This window comes from Cnephaeus nilssonii (genome assembly GCF_951640355.1).
Source record: "Cnephaeus nilssonii genome assembly, chromosome: 21".
Lineage (NCBI taxonomy): Eukaryota > Metazoa > Chordata > Mammalia > Chiroptera > Vespertilionidae > Cnephaeus > Cnephaeus nilssonii.
Window position 1 is genome coordinate 38,897,833 of NC_137092.1, and position 17,505 is coordinate 38,915,337.

General features: G+C 40.2%; 1 protein-coding gene across 2 annotated transcripts in view; it reads left to right on the forward strand.

The window, feature by feature from the left end:
- The window catches only part of RNF115 (ring finger protein 115), a 65,895-nt gene that overhangs the window by 19,089 nt on the left and 29,301 nt on the right, over nucleotides 1-17,505 (forward strand). Inside the window, exons 1-3 of one of the 2 annotated variants that reach the window (XM_079761825.1) lie at nucleotides 5,543-5,597; nucleotides 6,633-6,684; nucleotides 13,274-13,331. In XM_079761825.1, coding sequence (XP_079617951.1) covers nucleotides 5,588-5,597; nucleotides 6,633-6,684; nucleotides 13,274-13,331 — 120 coding nt within the window. In that variant the 5' untranslated portion in view covers nucleotides 5,543-5,587. Of the gene's footprint in view, nucleotides 1-5,538; nucleotides 5,598-6,632; nucleotides 6,685-13,273; nucleotides 13,332-17,505 lie in introns of those variants that run through there. The other variant, XM_079761824.1, reaches the window with a different exon arrangement.

A 17,505-nucleotide genomic window follows, 5' to 3' on the forward strand; every position in this document is an offset into this window, starting at 1 on the left:
AAGCCAATTTTTGTAAACTTAAACTTCTTCTAATGCCACTTCTTCAAAATAGACTCGCCCAGGCCATGGTATTTTGTGGAAGAGCCACACTCAAGGGGCCAAAGAGCCGCATGTGGCTCATGAGCCGCAGTTTGCCGACCACGGGCCTGAGGGGACAATTGGTCATGATTTTTGAGTTTATTTTATTTATTTTTTTAAATATATTTTTATTGATTTCAGAGAGGAAGGGAGAGGGATAGAGAGATAGAAACATCAGTGATGAGAGAGAATCATTGATTGGCTGCCTCCTGCATGGCCCCTACTGGGGGATCGAGCCTGCAACCCCAGCTTGTGCCCTTGGCCGGAATCGAACCTGGGACCCTTTAGTCCACAGGCGACGCTCTATCCACGGAGCCAAACCAGCTAGGGCAAAATTTTTTGAGTTTAGATAACTAATTTCAAAATGCTTAAACAGGAAACTTGCCCTTTTATTTTTAAATATATTTTTATTGATTTCAGAGAGGAAGGGAGAGGGAGAGAGAGATAGAAACATCAATGATAAGAGAGAATCATTGATCGGCTGCCTTGAGCCCACAACCTGGGCATGTGCCCTGACTGGGAATTGAACTATGATCTCCTGGTTCATAGGTCTATACTCAACTACTGAGCCATGCCGGTCGGGCTGTCCTTTTATTTTTTTCTTCTATTTAAAAAAATATTTTTATTTACTTCAGAGAGAAAGAGAGAGGGGGAGAGAGAGAGAGAGAAACATCAATGATGAGAGAGAATCATTGATCAGCTGCCTCCTGCACACCCCTTACTGGGGATTGAGCCCACAACCCAGGCATGTGCCCTGACCAGGAATCAAATCGTTAACTTCTTGGTTCATAGGTTGCTGCTCAACCACGGAACCACACAGGTTGGGTGCTTTTTATTCTTTATTACATTCTAAATTTTGATTTACAGTTTTGGATTAATGCATTTTTATATATTTTTTTGTACTTTTTTATTCCCATCTCTTACCCCTTCCCTTTGGTAACATTAACTTGTTCTCTACATGGGGTCTGTTCTGTTTATTCATTTGTTTTGGTATGTTTTTAGTGAGATCTTATGATACCTGTCTTTGTCTGACTTATTTCACTTAGCACAATACTCTTTAGGTCCACCCATGTTATTTTGAATGGCAAGATTTCATTTTTAATTGCTGAATAAAATTCCAGCAGAGAGAGAGAGTATTGAGGGGGCTAAAAAATACATTACTTTTTTTTTGCCTCCACCTTCTAAGTTCTTCTAGTCTGGGCTAATAATCAAATTCAAAAAAAAAATCAAATTCATACAGATTAACAGGAGACAATCAAGTTTTAATACATGTGCATGGGGAATTCTCACATGCATGAAACTTCAAAAGACAAGAGAGGCAACATTGGCTTTATAAGACATTTTGGACAAAGGAGGAAAGGGCAGTCAGTGGTCTTAGATTTCAGAAGTGAGAGTGGACCATTTATAGGTAGTTGAGGAAGAATGGAACATACATGTCAAAAAAATTCTTGCTAGGCGACTCAGACACTGGGACACGGGTGTCTAGCCATCAGGCCCCTGTCTGAGTCCTTCTATTTACCATACTTAATTCAAATTAGGCCAAGGTGATATCCTAGTATTTCCTTCCTGAAGCAGGTTTCTCTCTCTGAATCTTTGGGGGGAGGGTTAAAGGTTCTTTTTGAGTCTTGTTTCTTAATAAACACCTTAAATAAATATCCCAAAAAGCAGCTTTAGAGTGGCAAAACTGTGGTTCCCTCACACACACACACACTCACACAACACACACCTCTTTATCCATTCATCTATTGATGTGTTACAGGCAACTCAACAGACATCAAGAAAGGTGTTATGGACAGCCCCCTGAATCAGAGGGAGAGGGCTGTCTTCTCCTTGGTTCGTAAGGAATGAATTCAAACGAGTGACAGCAGTGTTCTAATAAAGCCAATTTATTAAAGAAGCTAGGCAAGCAAATTACCAAAATATATCTGGCCTGTATGGTGTGGACGGGCTCTCTCAGTTAACCTGAGGAACAAGTGTGGTGGGGGCTCAAGGTGTTATCACCCTCCTATCTATAGGTTTTAAATTGCTCTGCCCAGCCTAGCAGGTGTGGCTCAGTGATTGAGCACCAACCCAGAAACCAAGAGGTCACCGGTTCGATTCCTGGTCAGAGAACATGCCCTTGTTGCGAGCTCCATCCCCAGGAGGGGGCCTGTAGGAGGCAGCCGATCCCCGAAGTTTCTCATCAATGTTTCTATCCACTCTCCTTTTCTCTCTCTAAAAAATCAATTAAAAACAACATTAAAAAATTCCTCTGCTGAATATCTTGGTACAGATGAACTCTTAAAGTTTCTCTTTTTACTTTGCTATGGCTTTCCTAGAATTTATGAGAAGTACCTGGCAATTTTATCTTGCCAAGCCCTGAGACTGCTGGCTTCTCTGTTTAAACAATGAGCCGAAAACTCCCTTTTCCTCCTCCCTCCCCCCTCCCCAAGATGGCTGACTTCTCTGTTAGTGGGACTGGTTTCCCTTCTTTCCTTCTCCCTCCCCCCTCCTGCCTTAGCAGTTCCAGGGTGATTTACGCTGTGTATACTGTGGTTGGGGAGAAGAGGCATTAAGACGGCCCTTCTCTCCCCCTTCACTTTTCCCTCCTTCCCTGCATTCTTTGGTTAGTGAAGAGAGCAATTTGTTCTCAAGATAAAGTTTTGCAGCAAGCTGGCTGCATGTTTGGCCTTGTTTAATTTTTTTTATCTTAGATTCCTTATTTCTCCTGCCCTGGAATTTTCCTAGCTTCTCACTATCCTGTAAGAGATGGACACTTAGGTTGCTTCCATATCTTGGCTATTACTAGTGATGGTACAGTGAACAGAGGGGTGCATTTTTCTTTTCAAATTAGTGTTTTTGTTTTTTCAAATACCCAGAGATGGAATTGCTGGGTCATATAGCAGCTCAATTTTTACGTGTTTACTTGGCTGCACTAATTTGCAATTGCATTGACAGTGTAGGCCAAGCATGTCATACTCAAAGGCTAACACGGGCCAAATAAACAAGGTTTATGTGAGCCACAAAAAAACAAAAGCTTCAATTTTCATAGAAATGTAGGTTTATTTCAATAGACATGCTGAATACAAAGGGCTGAAATAAATGAGTCATCATTAATGTAAAATAATAGAACATTTTGATAAAAATTAACATTTTTTCTTGAACATGAACTTACCAGACATGGAATAACTGCACAAATTAATAAGTGTAACGCAAATAAACCTATTTTTCTTGTTTTCCGAAAGCAAAATATTTCCTGTTGTGCACACCAAACAAGTCAGGCAATTGGCTGCTATAATATTCGCTGCTAGTATTAGTGGAGAGAAATGGTGCGCCTGTGTGTGAGGCGTGTAAGGGAAATGAATGCAACACGATTATTGTAACCAGTCATTAGCAAATGTTGTAGTTCGTTATTAATAACTAGAGGCCCGGTGCACAACATTCGTGCACTGGAGGTGGGGGCCTGCACCCTCTCACAGTCCGGGACCCCTCGGGGGATGTCCGCCTGCCGGCTTAGGCCATTTCTCCACGGGAAGCGGGCCTAAGCTGGCAGGTGGACATCCCCCGAGGGGTCCTTAGCGCTGGCATGGAGGCGGGAGAGGCCCCCGCCACTGCCGCTGCACTCGCCAGTTGTGAGCCTGGCTTCTGGCTGAGCAGCACTCCCCTTGTGGGAGCGCACTGACCACCAGGGGGCAGCTCCTGCATTGAGCAGCTGCCCCCTGGTGGTCAGTGCACATCATAGCGACTGGTCGTTTCACCATTCGGTCAATTTGCATATTAGGGTTTTATTATATAGGATTATGTATAACAGGATATTGTAAAAATTAAGTTACAAAATTTTTATTAAAATGTTTCTTACATACCGTTATATTGGCTGGGCTGCAAAAATATTTGTTGTGGGCCGCGAGTTTGACATGCTTGGTGTAGGCAGTGTATAAGGGTTCCCCTTTCTCTACATCCTTGCCAGCATTTGTTATTTGTTGATTTGTTGATGATAGCCATTCTGACAGGTGTGAGGTGATACCTCACTGTAGTTTTGATCTGCATTTTCCTAATGATTGGCAGTGATGTTGAGCATCTTTTCATGTCTGTCGGTCATCTGTATGTCCTCTTGGGAGAAATGTCTGGTCATGTCTTCTGCCAATTTTTAAATTGAATTGTTTTTTGTTTTTTTTTAGTGTTAAGTTGTAGATCTTTATATAGTTTAGATATTAACCCCTTATCGGATGTATCAATTGCGAATTTTCTCCCATTCAATTCAGTAGGTTGTCTTCTCCTTTTGTACGTGTCCTTCACTGTGCAAAGTTTTTAGTGTGATGTAGTCCTATTTATTTATTTACTTCTTTATTTTATTTTCCTTGTGCAAGGACGTATATCTAAAGAGATACTGCTAAAAGCAGTGTCAGAGAGTTTACTTGCCTATGTTTTCTTCTAGAAGTTTTATAATTTTAGAAGTTATAAAATTATTTTTTAGAGAGGAAGGGACAGAGAGAGAAACATCAATGTGAGAGCAAAACATGGATCGGCTGCCTCTTGGTCACCCCTCACTGGGGATCAAGCCAAAACCTGGGCATGTGCCCTCACTGGGACTCCAGCTGGCAACCTTTTGGTGCATGGGATGACACCCAACCAACTGAGCCTCAGTGGCCAGGGCTCAGGTCTAACATTTAAGTCTGTAATCTATTTTGAGTTTACTTTTGTATATTATGTAAGAAAGTGATCTGGTTTTATTTGTTTGCTTGTATCTGTCCAATTTGTCAACACCACTTATTGAAGAGACTGTCTTTACCCCATTATATATGCTTGTCTCCTTTGTTGTAAGTTAATTGACCATGTAAGCAAGGCTTTGTTTCTGGGCTCTCTATTCCATTCATCTATATCTCTGTTTTTGTGGCAGTACTGTACTATTTTGGTTATTATAGCTTTGTAGTATAGTTTGATACCTCCTACTTTGTTCTTTCTCAAGATCTCTTTGACTAATTGGGATCTGAGTATTAAGTTTTATTTGGAATCATTGTTATAAAAAATAGGTTAGAAATATTGCAAAACTTCATTGTAAATTTCTAGTTTACAAATTGATTTATGCTGTGATTCAGTTTATGTTTTCTGTATGTACATAGTAAAAAATAGCAATTTCTGTATTCATCAATATTACAATCTTTTACTGCTCTGCTATCGCTAATGGAGCTTTTTCATTAGATTTGAAGAGAAAATTAGATAATGAATTCATTCCAGTTAAAAAAAAATTAACCCAGATTAAGAAAAAGAAAGAAATTTTGACATCCTCCCTTCAGCTGTCCTTGATAACCACTTAGGAGGCTATTCTGCAAACTTCTTATAGAATTTGTCATTTGCCAGTGTATAATAGAAAAAAACTATCCTGGGAATGAGCAAGCACATACAACATTTCGAACAGATCAGCTTGTGTACTGCATGTTATACTTAGCTTTTAATGAAACAATTTATTTTTTTATTTTATAGGAATATATTTGTCCCAGATGTGAATCAGGCTTTATTGAAGAAGTGACAGATGATTCCAGGTATTGTACAAGCTCATGAATAAATCAGGCATTCTGTTATCAAAATTACTTTCTCTCAGCATTGTCTGAATGAATAGAAAGAAATTTGTTTTGTAACTTACACTGTCTGCTGAGAGGAAGGTGGGTGGATTTGGAGGGGGAGAAAAGTGACGAGGGAAAGGAGAAGAAAAATGGGAAGATTTGGAAACTGATGTGATTGTGAGTGTGATGAAATGTTTTATTTCTGATTGTGTGTGACTTGCCTTGGAAACCTATAGCCATAACAGTAAATCTGGTAAGTTTATTTTCTGAGACTTTAGAGTTCTCTTAGATTATTGATTACTTTTTAGTGACCACTGTTGTTTGAAGGTAAACTGCTGTTACCTCCTTGGTGGGCTTGGGAGTAACATCTGACAAAGATATAAAATAAATAGGCTGTTTTCTAGCAAGGAAACTGAGTTGTTATTCTGCCTTGAGGAAGCCTTGGGTCCTTATCCTTACTGGAATTATTGCCACCAACTGTATGCCATCTTTCTACTGTAATATTAATAGTTTGTAATGCTTGAAATTTTTAAAATGTATTTTTATTTATTTCAGAGAGGAAGGGAGAGGGAGAGAGAGATAGAAACATCAATGATTGAGTGAGAATCATTGATTGGCTGCCTCCTACACGCCCCCAACTGGGGATCAAGCCTGCAACCCGGGCCTGTGCCCTTGACCAGAATCAAATCCGGGACCCTTCAGTCCACAGGCCGACACTATCCACTGAGTCAAACCAGCTGGGGCTTGAAATATTTTTGAAAGGGACTGTATTATAGTAGTATATTACTTCTTGGTTAGTATGAATAAAACTATAAAAAGTTAATAAGAAGTAGAATAGCATTGATATGATGGCCTTTTTGGCTAAACATAGTGTCACATTTATTTTTTTATGACTGTGTAGTTAAGTTAGACAGTGGAAGTACTGATGATAAAAATCTGTAATCTGAAGCTTTTAATCTTGATTTGGGGGATTTTAATGGCAGTAAATAATTCCTTTACTGTTGCTCTTGGCAGAATCTAAGCTTGAAGGTCCCTTCCACAACCAGGAAAACCTACGTATTTTACAGTATGTACTACTAGTTTAACTTTATCAGTGATTGGTGATTTTATATATGAATGAGTTGGAGCTTCTGGGGCAGTAAATGGCATGGGATTTAGTTTATTAGCACTTAAATGTTAATCTAATAATCTTGGTTTTAAATAACACAATACCAACTCTAACAGTATAAAACTAGCATGATAGCAAAATTAGCAATTATGTGTGGATGGCATGCTAATTTGGGTAGCTTTTTATTTGTGCTATTATAATTGCATCAAATACTTATTTCCAGCATTTAGGCTCTGCATGTGTTAAATAAAGAGCATATTTGCTTTTGGTTGGCAATTATGGGTTTACCTTTCTAAGTTTTTAAATAGTAACCTGGTTTTTTCAACATAAATATTCAAACCTGTAGAGAATTGTTGAGAGTTTATTTGAGCCACTGTCAATAATTGCCAGGAAGCAAAATCTCAAGGATTGAGAAAATGCTCCAGAGAATGGCAGTTTTTCATCTTATTTTATTTACAATCAAAAGAGAAGGTATAAGTAGGTTACATGAAATCCATTGGTGATAGATGAGGGAGGCGAGAGAAAGCAAAATGGGAAACCTCTGGAATTAGATAAAAAGCAGAATGATAGACATGCACATCTTTTACATAGGTGGTTACAGGAGGGTTAACAGTCAACAATTCACACAATAAAAATAACAGTGAGAATTTGTGGGCACTGGTTGTGCCCCGAGGGGTATGGAGAAAGGGAAGTTATCCTGCCATACCAAAGCATGCAAAAAGACAATAGACAGGCTTAAGTAAAGACTGACTTTCGTCTGGGAAGATTCTAGCCTAGGACTTGACTACCCGCCATAAACTGCTTTTAGTTAAAAAGTTTTGATTTCAGACCATTTTATGTGGTTACTTCAGGTCTCTGTGTTTGTAAGGCTGCCACACAGGCCTCCCCTGAGCTTGTCAGCTTTAGTTTGTGGCCCCCTTTCATCCACAGTCTAGGGGGCACCTTGTACATTTTCTTAAGCTTTATGACGTTCGTCGGAACAGTGTTGTTGTTTTTATTATCCCTTTTCTGTGACTAGCCCTGTCATCTTAAAATACTAAGTAAGGAATTTTAAGGAAAGGGGAGATGCTGAGGGACTTTAACGGGGAGTAGAACCCCAAAAGATCATTGATGGCTTTAATTACCAAGGCTGTTGGAATGCCTGAAACCATGTAATGTGGTAAAGTCAAGAAACAGCCTTGGAATCCTGTCTAGGCCTGAGCAATAAAATGGATGCACAGCCACTCGACTTTTTTTTAAAAGTATGTGGCAGTTCGTTTACTTATTTGGCATCGATTGTAGGGTACTCTTGGGCTTGTTCTACATCTGAAGTATTTTTTACAAAAGCATTTTAAACTTCTGAACCAATACAGGTGTTAAATGGTTTCTAATGAGAAAATTATAAGGCCTGGGAATGATTACATGGACCTTGGTATTTGCTTTGCTTTTTCACTTTTGGTTTCTGACGAATCAAGATGTGTGTTTCCTGGATAAGCTCAGCACAATGCCCGGATTGGTGGTATAATTCTGAAAATGAAAGCCATTTATTGTAGTTCGTGGACTTTATATCATTGGGGTGAGTGTGGGGTGCGGTTGTGCCACTCACGTGTGTCTCTTGAAGTAAAGTGGTCTCCAGTGGTTCTTGTGGTTCTTTTCCCACAGCCCTTCCCCAAAGGCTTAGCCAGTTTTCTCTCTTTGCAAATTTCACGAGGACATTATTTCTCCCCGTCTTTGGGAATAGGCCGTTATTTTATTGTTTACACATGTGATACTAATTTAACAACTTTTATTTTCAAGTTACCAATATAGAATATGGCATGGCAGTGTTTTCAAAAGTGGTGAATGCTCTGTATAATGTCTGACACATAAATAAACACTCTATATATACTTGTATGAATAAAATCCAGTCTTTTTTTGGGGGGGGATGTGGAGTATTTACACCAAGGAAATTGATAAACACTACAAATCAGGGCCTCCTTCCCCTCTCCTTCCTCCAAACAGCCAATTTTTAAGCATTTACTAGCATACCATAATAGACATTTTTCAAGTGTTTTTTTTTTTCCTCTTTATATAAAGAAACAGACTGTTGAAAACTTTTTCAAGTCTGTTACGTACATTCCTTGGGTTCTGGCTAGGAAAGAATTCAGAGCCAAGACCAAACTCGAAGGGAACATTTACTTGTTAAATCACAGAGGTAGAAGTAATTCCTAGGAGAAATGGGCTTAGGAAACAAGTTATAGAGGTACAGGAAGGGCGGTTGGAGCTTGGGAGTGAGGAAGCTACAGGGTGGGGGGCTGGAAAAGGGAAGGAGAAAGGAAAGGAGAAGGCATGCTGGTAGGTGCAGGCTTGCTCTCAGGAGGAAGAGCCCTCTGGGTCCTCCAGTTTAAGGGTTTTAAGGGGGGAGATTTTAGGGGAGGTCCCAGGGGAAGATCTTAATAGAATATTCAGTAGCTTAGCAGGTGTGTTCCTCCTGGGTCTAGGTCTTCACTGATTGATTGGTCTGTACCAGGGTAGGAGATCATTATCCAATGCAGCTGGTCCTGAGGTCAGCCGTGGCATTATTTCTCTGGTTTTGCTGATTTTCTGGGCCTGGAGCTGAAATACAACTGAGGCCTAAATGTTACCTCTAAGGAGGAAAGGTCTGGGGTCCAAACTGCATGACCAGCAATATGCTAGGGGAGGGAAGGTCACCCTACAGTTGTCGTTGCTAAGCACCTGGGGGTTTCCACCCTAGTGACCTTATTCTGTACTTGGCCCATTGTCCTGCTCTGCTCTTGCCGGTCTGCCTACCACACTATTATTCAAATAACCTGCTCCCTTGTTAATCTAGCATTCTATTTTTTTTTAAACCTCACCCAAGGATATTTTCCCATTGCTTTTAGATAGAGTGGAAGGGAGGCAGGGGGGCGGGGGGGGGGGGGGCGGGGGGAGAAACATTGTTGTGAGAAAGACTCGTGGATGGGTTGCTTCCCGCAGGTGCCCCTACCAGGGCTGGGATCGAGCCTGCAACCGAGGTATGTGTCCTTAACCGGAATCCAACCCACAACCTTTTGGTGCACGGGCCGATGCTCTAACCACTGAGCAACCGGCCAGGGCTTAGCCTTCTATTTTAACTAAATACCAGTTCCTTTTAACTTTCCTCTTCAAGTTTAACTGCCTCTCCTCCTCAATTCTCCCCATACCTTTCAAGCCTTCTGAAAGAGAGAACCATCATTTTTAATGGTAAAGGTGAACTTTTTCAAAGGTAACTTGGTAGGCAATCAAACAAGAACGCCGGGTTTGCTTTGCCTGGTAAGCACTAGATCCTGTTAGCTGCTACTTCAACACTCCTAGGCTTTTGAGTGTCAGAGGGAAAGCAATACACTAAGTCCCTTTTGTTTACACACCAGAAGATTAAGTTTCCTTAAATTCCAAAGGAAGTTTGGAAGATTAACTTTCAGATAGGAAACTTCATATGCTGAGCAGGCTGAGAAAAGGAAAAAGAAAAAATCATGTCACCCTCAAGCATTTCCATCAAGGGATGAAATTTTAAATCATGTCTCACACCCATTTCTTCGTTCAAAATAAAGCACTTGAACGGAGTGCAAGCCAATTTTTATTTTTAAAATGTTGCCCTAAGGCTGTTTTCTTGAACTTCAAAGCACACTTTGTAATTACCTATCAAAGGAAACTCAACATTTCACCCCTGTCTTCTTCAGCTTGTGTTATCACTTAAAAAAAAAAAAAATCTTTATTGATGTCAGAGAGGAAGGGAGAGGGAAAGAGAGATAGAAACATCAATGATGAGAGAGAATCATTGATTGGCTGCTTCCTGCACGCCCCCTTCTGGGGATCAAGCTCGAAACCCAGGCATGTGCCCTTGACTGGAATCGAACCTGGGACCCCTCAGTCCTCAGGCTGACACTCTATCCACTGAGCCAAACCAGCTAGGGCTTGTGTTATCACTTTTAACTGTTAATAAACCACATTAATTTTAAACTGATTATTCTGTTTGGACACTACACTGAATTAAATAGAAATGAATTTATGTACAAGCTGAAGTTAAGTGGGTCATTTTCTTTACCCTTCATTGATTTTATTTTTTGTAATTTCTGTCATTTTGGAGACACAGCAGCTCAGGTCCCTCATTTCGTAAAAGAAGAGTGTTTTGGCAATGAAAGGATAAAAAGAAGTCCGGGATTTTATCAGGGCGTGTGCCCAGCAATGATATCATTGGATTGTGGGTTGTGAGCTTGACTGAAACTTGTTTTGTTTGTTTTAAGGAAAGTAAAGGGCGAAGATATTATTTGCTAAACTCAGGCCACACTGTTAACCAATGTAATTAATTCAGTGTTGTTTAAACCCTTCATTTTCTTAACAGGTTTTTCATAACCTGGAATTAACTAGCTAAGTGCTTCTTATTATCAACCTCCCTGCCACCCTAGGCACTGCTCCTGTCTATTTGAGAAAAGCATTTGTTCACAAACCATAGTTTTCCAGCCTGGCTAGTGTTCTCTCATGAATACAAACAAAATGTTCTACACATGGAAACATGCCATGTTTGTTTCTATTTTGACTCCAAGCTCATATTTCAGGAGTGGGGAGCAGTTCCTGTCTGGCTGAAAGTTCTCAGAACAGCCTTCTCTCCACCTTAACTGTACCCACAGTGCTGAACCCTCTGTCTAGAGGGAACCCCCTTCCTCTGCCAAGCAAGACCAATTCTGCAGCACCCGCCCCAACTTCCTGGATGAAACGGACATGTCTTTTTCTTGCTCCACCCAGGAGCACCTCTCACCACCCCCACCACCATCACCATCCTCATTCTCTGTCAAGGACTTTCTGTGGTGCCCAGCACTGTTCCACGTGTTCTACGTGTGCTAAGTGATCTTCACCAACTACCCTATTATAAGTGCCATTATTGTTCCCACTTGACACACAAGGACACGGAGGCACTGAGAGGTTGGTGCTTGAAGTCACTCAGCTGGTAGACGACAGAGCAGGACCCCTCCAGGGACTGTGCCCTCAAGTGCTCTGCCATCGCTCCTGCTTCATTGAGCTAGTTAGCTGCATAGTTGTTGCTCCGTTGTTTACACAGGTGATATAATTTAACAGCTTTTAGTTTCAAGTTATCAATATGGAATATGGCATTGCAGGGTTTTCCAAAAGTGATGAGTGCTCTGTATAATGTCTGACACGTAATGAACATACTACATACACTTGTATTCATAAAATACAGTCTTTGCCCTCTGAATTTATATTTATGAAAGGAGGGACAGGTAGAAATGGATGAGACAAATTCTAGATATTTACAATACAAAGTAGAATTTGAATCAAAGTCAGAGTGTAGAGGAGTGTGGGGGAATCTCATTTGGTTGGTGAGTTCAGAAGAGACTTAATGGAGGAGATTGCATTTGAGATGGGCCCTGAAGGATGGGTAGGATAATCAAAGAATAGGATAATCTACCAGGAGAAGAAAAAAATATTTATTGAGCCCTTATAATGTGCTAAGTTTAGTAACAGACTTCTTACATTACTACATCTTAAAAATACGTTTTTATTGATTTCAGAGAGGAAGGGAGAGAGAGAGAAACATCAGTGATGAGAAACATCGATCCTGCTAGGGATCGAACCTGCAACTCTGGCATATGCCCTTGATCGGAATCAAACCCGGGACCCTTCAGTCCACAGGCTGATGCTCTATCCACTGAGCCAAACCAGCCTAGGGCCTTACATGACTACATTTAATCATTGCCAAGAAATATTAACTATTGTCTCAAACTTATTTATTTGGTGGTTGAATGGCTTTTTAATGAAATACTATTATGAGAATCTTGTCTTCTTGCCCTCTTTGAGGATAAATGTTTGTTTTCTTTTGCTAAGTCAAATTTCAATTGCCTTGTTGGCTCTCTGTAGGGTCCTTTTCTGTGGTGGCCCTTTACCTCAATTTTTCCACTTGATTTTGTTGTTATAATTTAAATTATTTATTTATTGATTGATTTTAGAGAGAGATGGGGGAGGTTGGGAGGGAGGGAGAGAGAGAGAGACCCATATGTTGCTCCACCACTCACTGGTTGATTCTTGTATATGCCCTGACCAGGGATCTAACCCACAACTCTGGCGCATTGGAACGACACTTCAACCAGATGAGCTACCTGGCCAGGGCTGTAGTTACAGTTTTTTTTGTTTGTTTGTTTTTTTAATATATTTTTATTGATTTCAGAGGAAGGGAGAGGGAGAGAAATAGAAACATCAATGATGAGAGAAAATCATTGATTGGCTGCCTCCTGAACACCCCACACTGAGATTTGAGCCCACAACCCGGGCATGTGCCCTGACTGGGGATCGAACCCATGACCTCCTGGTTCACAGGTCAGTGCTCAACCACTGAGCCACGCCAGCTGGGCTGCAGTTATAGTTTTTTTATAGATTAATCCACATGCCGGTTGGTCATAGTTTCTTTGTAGGTGTCAGGTTGAGATGAGTTATTTTTCCTTATTGGGCTGTGTTCTCATTGCACCATTCTTGGTTAAGCTTCCGAGAGGGAAGCTTGTTTCTGGGAATAGAATCACTTACTCCCTTTTCTCTTTAGTTTTTTAGGTGTTGGTGGCAACCGGATGGACAATAGCACATCAACACATTTCACAGAGGTGAGTTTTCCTTTGGGTGTAGGGATGCTTCAGGGAGTGGGTGGATGTTCAAATCATGACATATTTTCACCTCTCCGAGCAGCAAAACATCAGAATGGATAGGGAAAATGTGGACAAGGTTAGCCCTTAGCATAGCTTGTGCTTTTAGCAGCTGGGGCTTTGGCATATTACTTTTTGGTAAAGCGTTGATTAGAGTAATAGCCTTTGTTTTAAACCTGACAGTATTGTGAATTCTGTTTTGTTGTGTGTAATGGTGTGAAAATACAAAGCTTGTGTTTTTGAAATAACAGTGTTGCAGATTCTGCTTTAGTGGCATGATGGCCAAGTAAAGAGCAGGCCGGAATGAGTTGTTAATAGAAGTCATACTAAGGCACGGTCTTCCACTTTACACAGAGGAACTGGTTTCTAGAAATTACCTCTAATGAGCATGGTAGTTTGACATAACTGGAATTAGGGGGCCAGATTAAGGGTAAGATATTTACTTGTCTTCCAGATTTCAGGATGGGACCTATAATTAATTTCCAGTTCTTTATATAATGCAGCATCCATATTTTGAGGGGTGGGCAGGAAATCTTAACTGTCACTTGAAAATAAGGCATTACTATGCATCCTTGTATACATTTTATAATAAATTTAGAGTAATTTTCTTTTTTCAACTTTATCGACTTAAAATCTCATTTAGTTTCTTTTTGACCATTTTAACCATTTTAATTTTATTTTTGTGATTAATATTTTGATCCTCACCTGAAGGGAGGATATGTTTATTGATTTTAGAGAGAGAGGAAGGGAGGAGGAGAGAAAGATTGGTTGCCTCCTTATAAGTGCCTTCACTGGGAATCGAATCCAATCAACTGAACCATACCTGCCAGGGCTTAACCATTTTTAAGTGTATAGTTCAGTGGCATTACATACTCTGTTTTTAAAGTGTTAGAGTCTGTAGCCTACCAGCTCAGCCTACAAAAAACACTGGTTTGTTTTTGCTCCTGTTGCCACAGTACTTGACTCTAGAAAACTAACAGATGCTTAAAAAAAAAAAAAAAGTTAAACCCAATCATCAGAATTTCTTTGTGTTTCAGGATTACATTAGCCTTTTCCAGAGATAGCTCAAGTACCTTGTCTAGCAAAATTTTTAGTATTTATATGTGTGTACATCTTGGTACATGGGTACAAGATGTCTTTAAACTCACATTTTAATTTTTTCACTTTGACAGATTGAAAAACATTATTTAAAATTTATTCTGTTTGCCAGGCCTGGAAGTCTTTTCTGATTTTAGTATTTTCCTTCTGTGTGTGCTATTTCCTTGATAACACAGGTTGTCACTTATTGATTATACATATGCAGAAAAAACTTCATCTGATTTTTTTTAAGTGTTAATTCTCTTTTAGGAAATGGAAATACATTGCTTTGTCAGTTTTGTAGATATGACTCACCAGGAAGAGATGTATTAAGACGAAAAATAAATATATGTAGTCAGTTTCCTAACTTTAGTAATGCTAAATCTGACACTGATGGCATGAGCTATTCTTTAGGTGTGAAAATAATTTTGCTGAGTCATAACCTGTTCTTTAGAGTTTGTAGTAATGCCTAGTTTTCTCTCTGTAGAATTCCCTTGTCATCATGCGTGGATATTTTAGTTTTCTCCTTTTTATTTATTTTTTATTTTTTTAATATATTTTATTGAATTTTTACAGAGAGGAAGAGAGAGGGATAGAGAGTTAGAAACATCGATGAGAGAGAAACATCGATCAGCTGCCTCTTGCACACCCCCTACTGGGGATGTGCCCGCAACCAACGTACATGCCCTTGACCGGAATCGAACCTGGGACCCTTGAGTCCGCAGGCCGACGCTCTATCCACTGAGCCAAACCGGTTTCGGCAGTTTTCTCCTTTTTAAATGATATTTTACATTTTAAAAAATCTGTCTGTATAATATTATAGAAGTTACCAGGGTGGTTTTGTGTGTGTGTGTATGTTAATCCTAACCTGAGGGTATTTTTTCCCCCATTGATTTAAAAAATATATATATAATTTTACTGATTTGAGAAAGAAAGGAAGAAGGAGAGAGATAGAAACATCAATGATGAGAGAGAATCATTGATTGGCTGCCTCTTGCACGCTCCCTACTGGGTGAGTGGACTGACTGGGAATCAAACCATGACCTCTCCTGGTTCATAGGTCAATGCTCAACCACTGAGCCACACCGGTAGAGGCCCCCATTGATTTTTAGAGAGAGTGGAAGGGTGTGAGGGAGAGAGAGAGGCAGGGAGAGAGAGGAAGAGAGAAAAACATTCATGTGAAAGAGACACATCAACTGGTTGCCTCCTGTATGAGTCCTGACCAGGGCCGGGGATCCAACCTGCAATGCAGGCATGTGCCCTTGACCAGGAATTGAACCTGAGACCCTTCTGTGCTCAGGCTGACGCTCTAACCACTGAGCAAGGCTGGCCAGCATATTGTCAAGGGTTTTAAAAAATCAGCTAAATAGTCTATATTGAGTGCTTGAACAGCACTCTGCTAAAAGTAGGGACAAGAAGGAAATATCATGGTTACCTTGCCTACAAGGAATTTATAATTTTGTTGGAGAAGTGCAAACACGTATGAAACAAATAAGTAAACAAGAAAGAGTATCATAAAATTATTGTGGTGCCTGGCCAGGTTATTCAGTTTTTAGAACATTGTCCTGATGTGCCAAGGTTGCGGGTTTGATCCCCGGTCAGAGCACATACAAGAATCAACCAATGAATGCATAAATGAGTGGAATAACAAATCAGTTTCTCTCTCTCTCTCTCTCTCTTTCTCTCAATCTCAATCAAATAAAAATGAAAATTACTGTGGGGTCTAAGTGACACACACAGTGGGGAGAGATTATATTAGGTGAGCTGCAGTCTTTGTAAAGTCTTCAGGAGGAGAGGTCAAATGACCTAGTGATACGCTTGGAATCAAATTGCCTGAGTTCAGATCTTGGGCCTACCACGTATTTACTGGATATGTGACCTGGACAAAATTACTTCAGATCTCTCTGTACATGTTTTCTCATCTACAAATTGGGGAAAATAATACCTCATGGGATTGTTGTGAGGGTTAAGTGAGTTAATACATGTCAGGTGTGTCGGTCAATGTGCCTGCCACAGAGAGTGCTTTATAAATTTTTGCCATTATTAAGACTTCATGCAGAAGGTAAAACAGGGCTTTCTTCAAGTACCAGATACTTGAAGGGTAGGTGGAATTTAGATAAGCAAAGAGGTGAGAAAAAGATAATATTTATAGCTATAAGGTTTTATACTCATGTCCCCGAAGAAAAAAAAACTTAGAAAATTATATATAGAAACCAAAGTTATTCTTTTCCATATTTTAGTTGGTAATTTCAGCAGAGACTTGGGTTCAGTTTTGCTTTTTTCTTCAGCCAGAGCTGCTTGTGCAATGAAAAGGTTATTTTCTATAATTAGCATTTACTAATAGCTGAGTTATTAAAATATTAGATATATTAGAAAAGGCATAGTCCAAGCAAAATTTCAAACAGAATCAGTATTTTTTTTTAAAGTGAATCTGAGGTGGGTAAGGATGGAGTGAAGGTGGGAGGAGGCTGGTTGCCAGTTAATCTGTGAGAGTTAGTGGAGAGTGAATTATAAAAAGGTTGCTAGCAGTTTGTAGAGAGATGACATTGCTCTACTGAGGTCTCTGATAACCTGGGAATGGAGCCCATGGCTACCTGAGGGAGGGTTCATTGATTATTTGAAAGCTTCTGACCATGACCTGGTGCCAGTGAGACATCTGATCTGAGGGTCTCAGCTTACCGGAATGGATCACTTCATTGTAGGGTGGCTGTGGCGGCTGTTTCAGATGAGCAGAATATGAGATAGATAGATGGCTTCCTAGAAAAAGAACACCCAGTATACACAAAAGGGAAGCGAGCGCTGAGCAGTCTGGTTTATATTTATTTAAATAAAATTTGTTTTACACATGTAGCATTATAATGGTAATTCTAAAAGGCATTAAACAGTATCTAGCCCTAGCTGGTTTGGCTCAGTGGATAGAGTGTTGGCCTGCGGACTGAAGGGTCCCAGGTTCGATTCCGGTCAAGGGCACATGCCTGGGTTGCAGGTTCGATCCCCCAGTGGGGGGTGTGCAGGAGGCAGCCAATCAATGATTCTCTCTCATCATGGATGTTTCTGT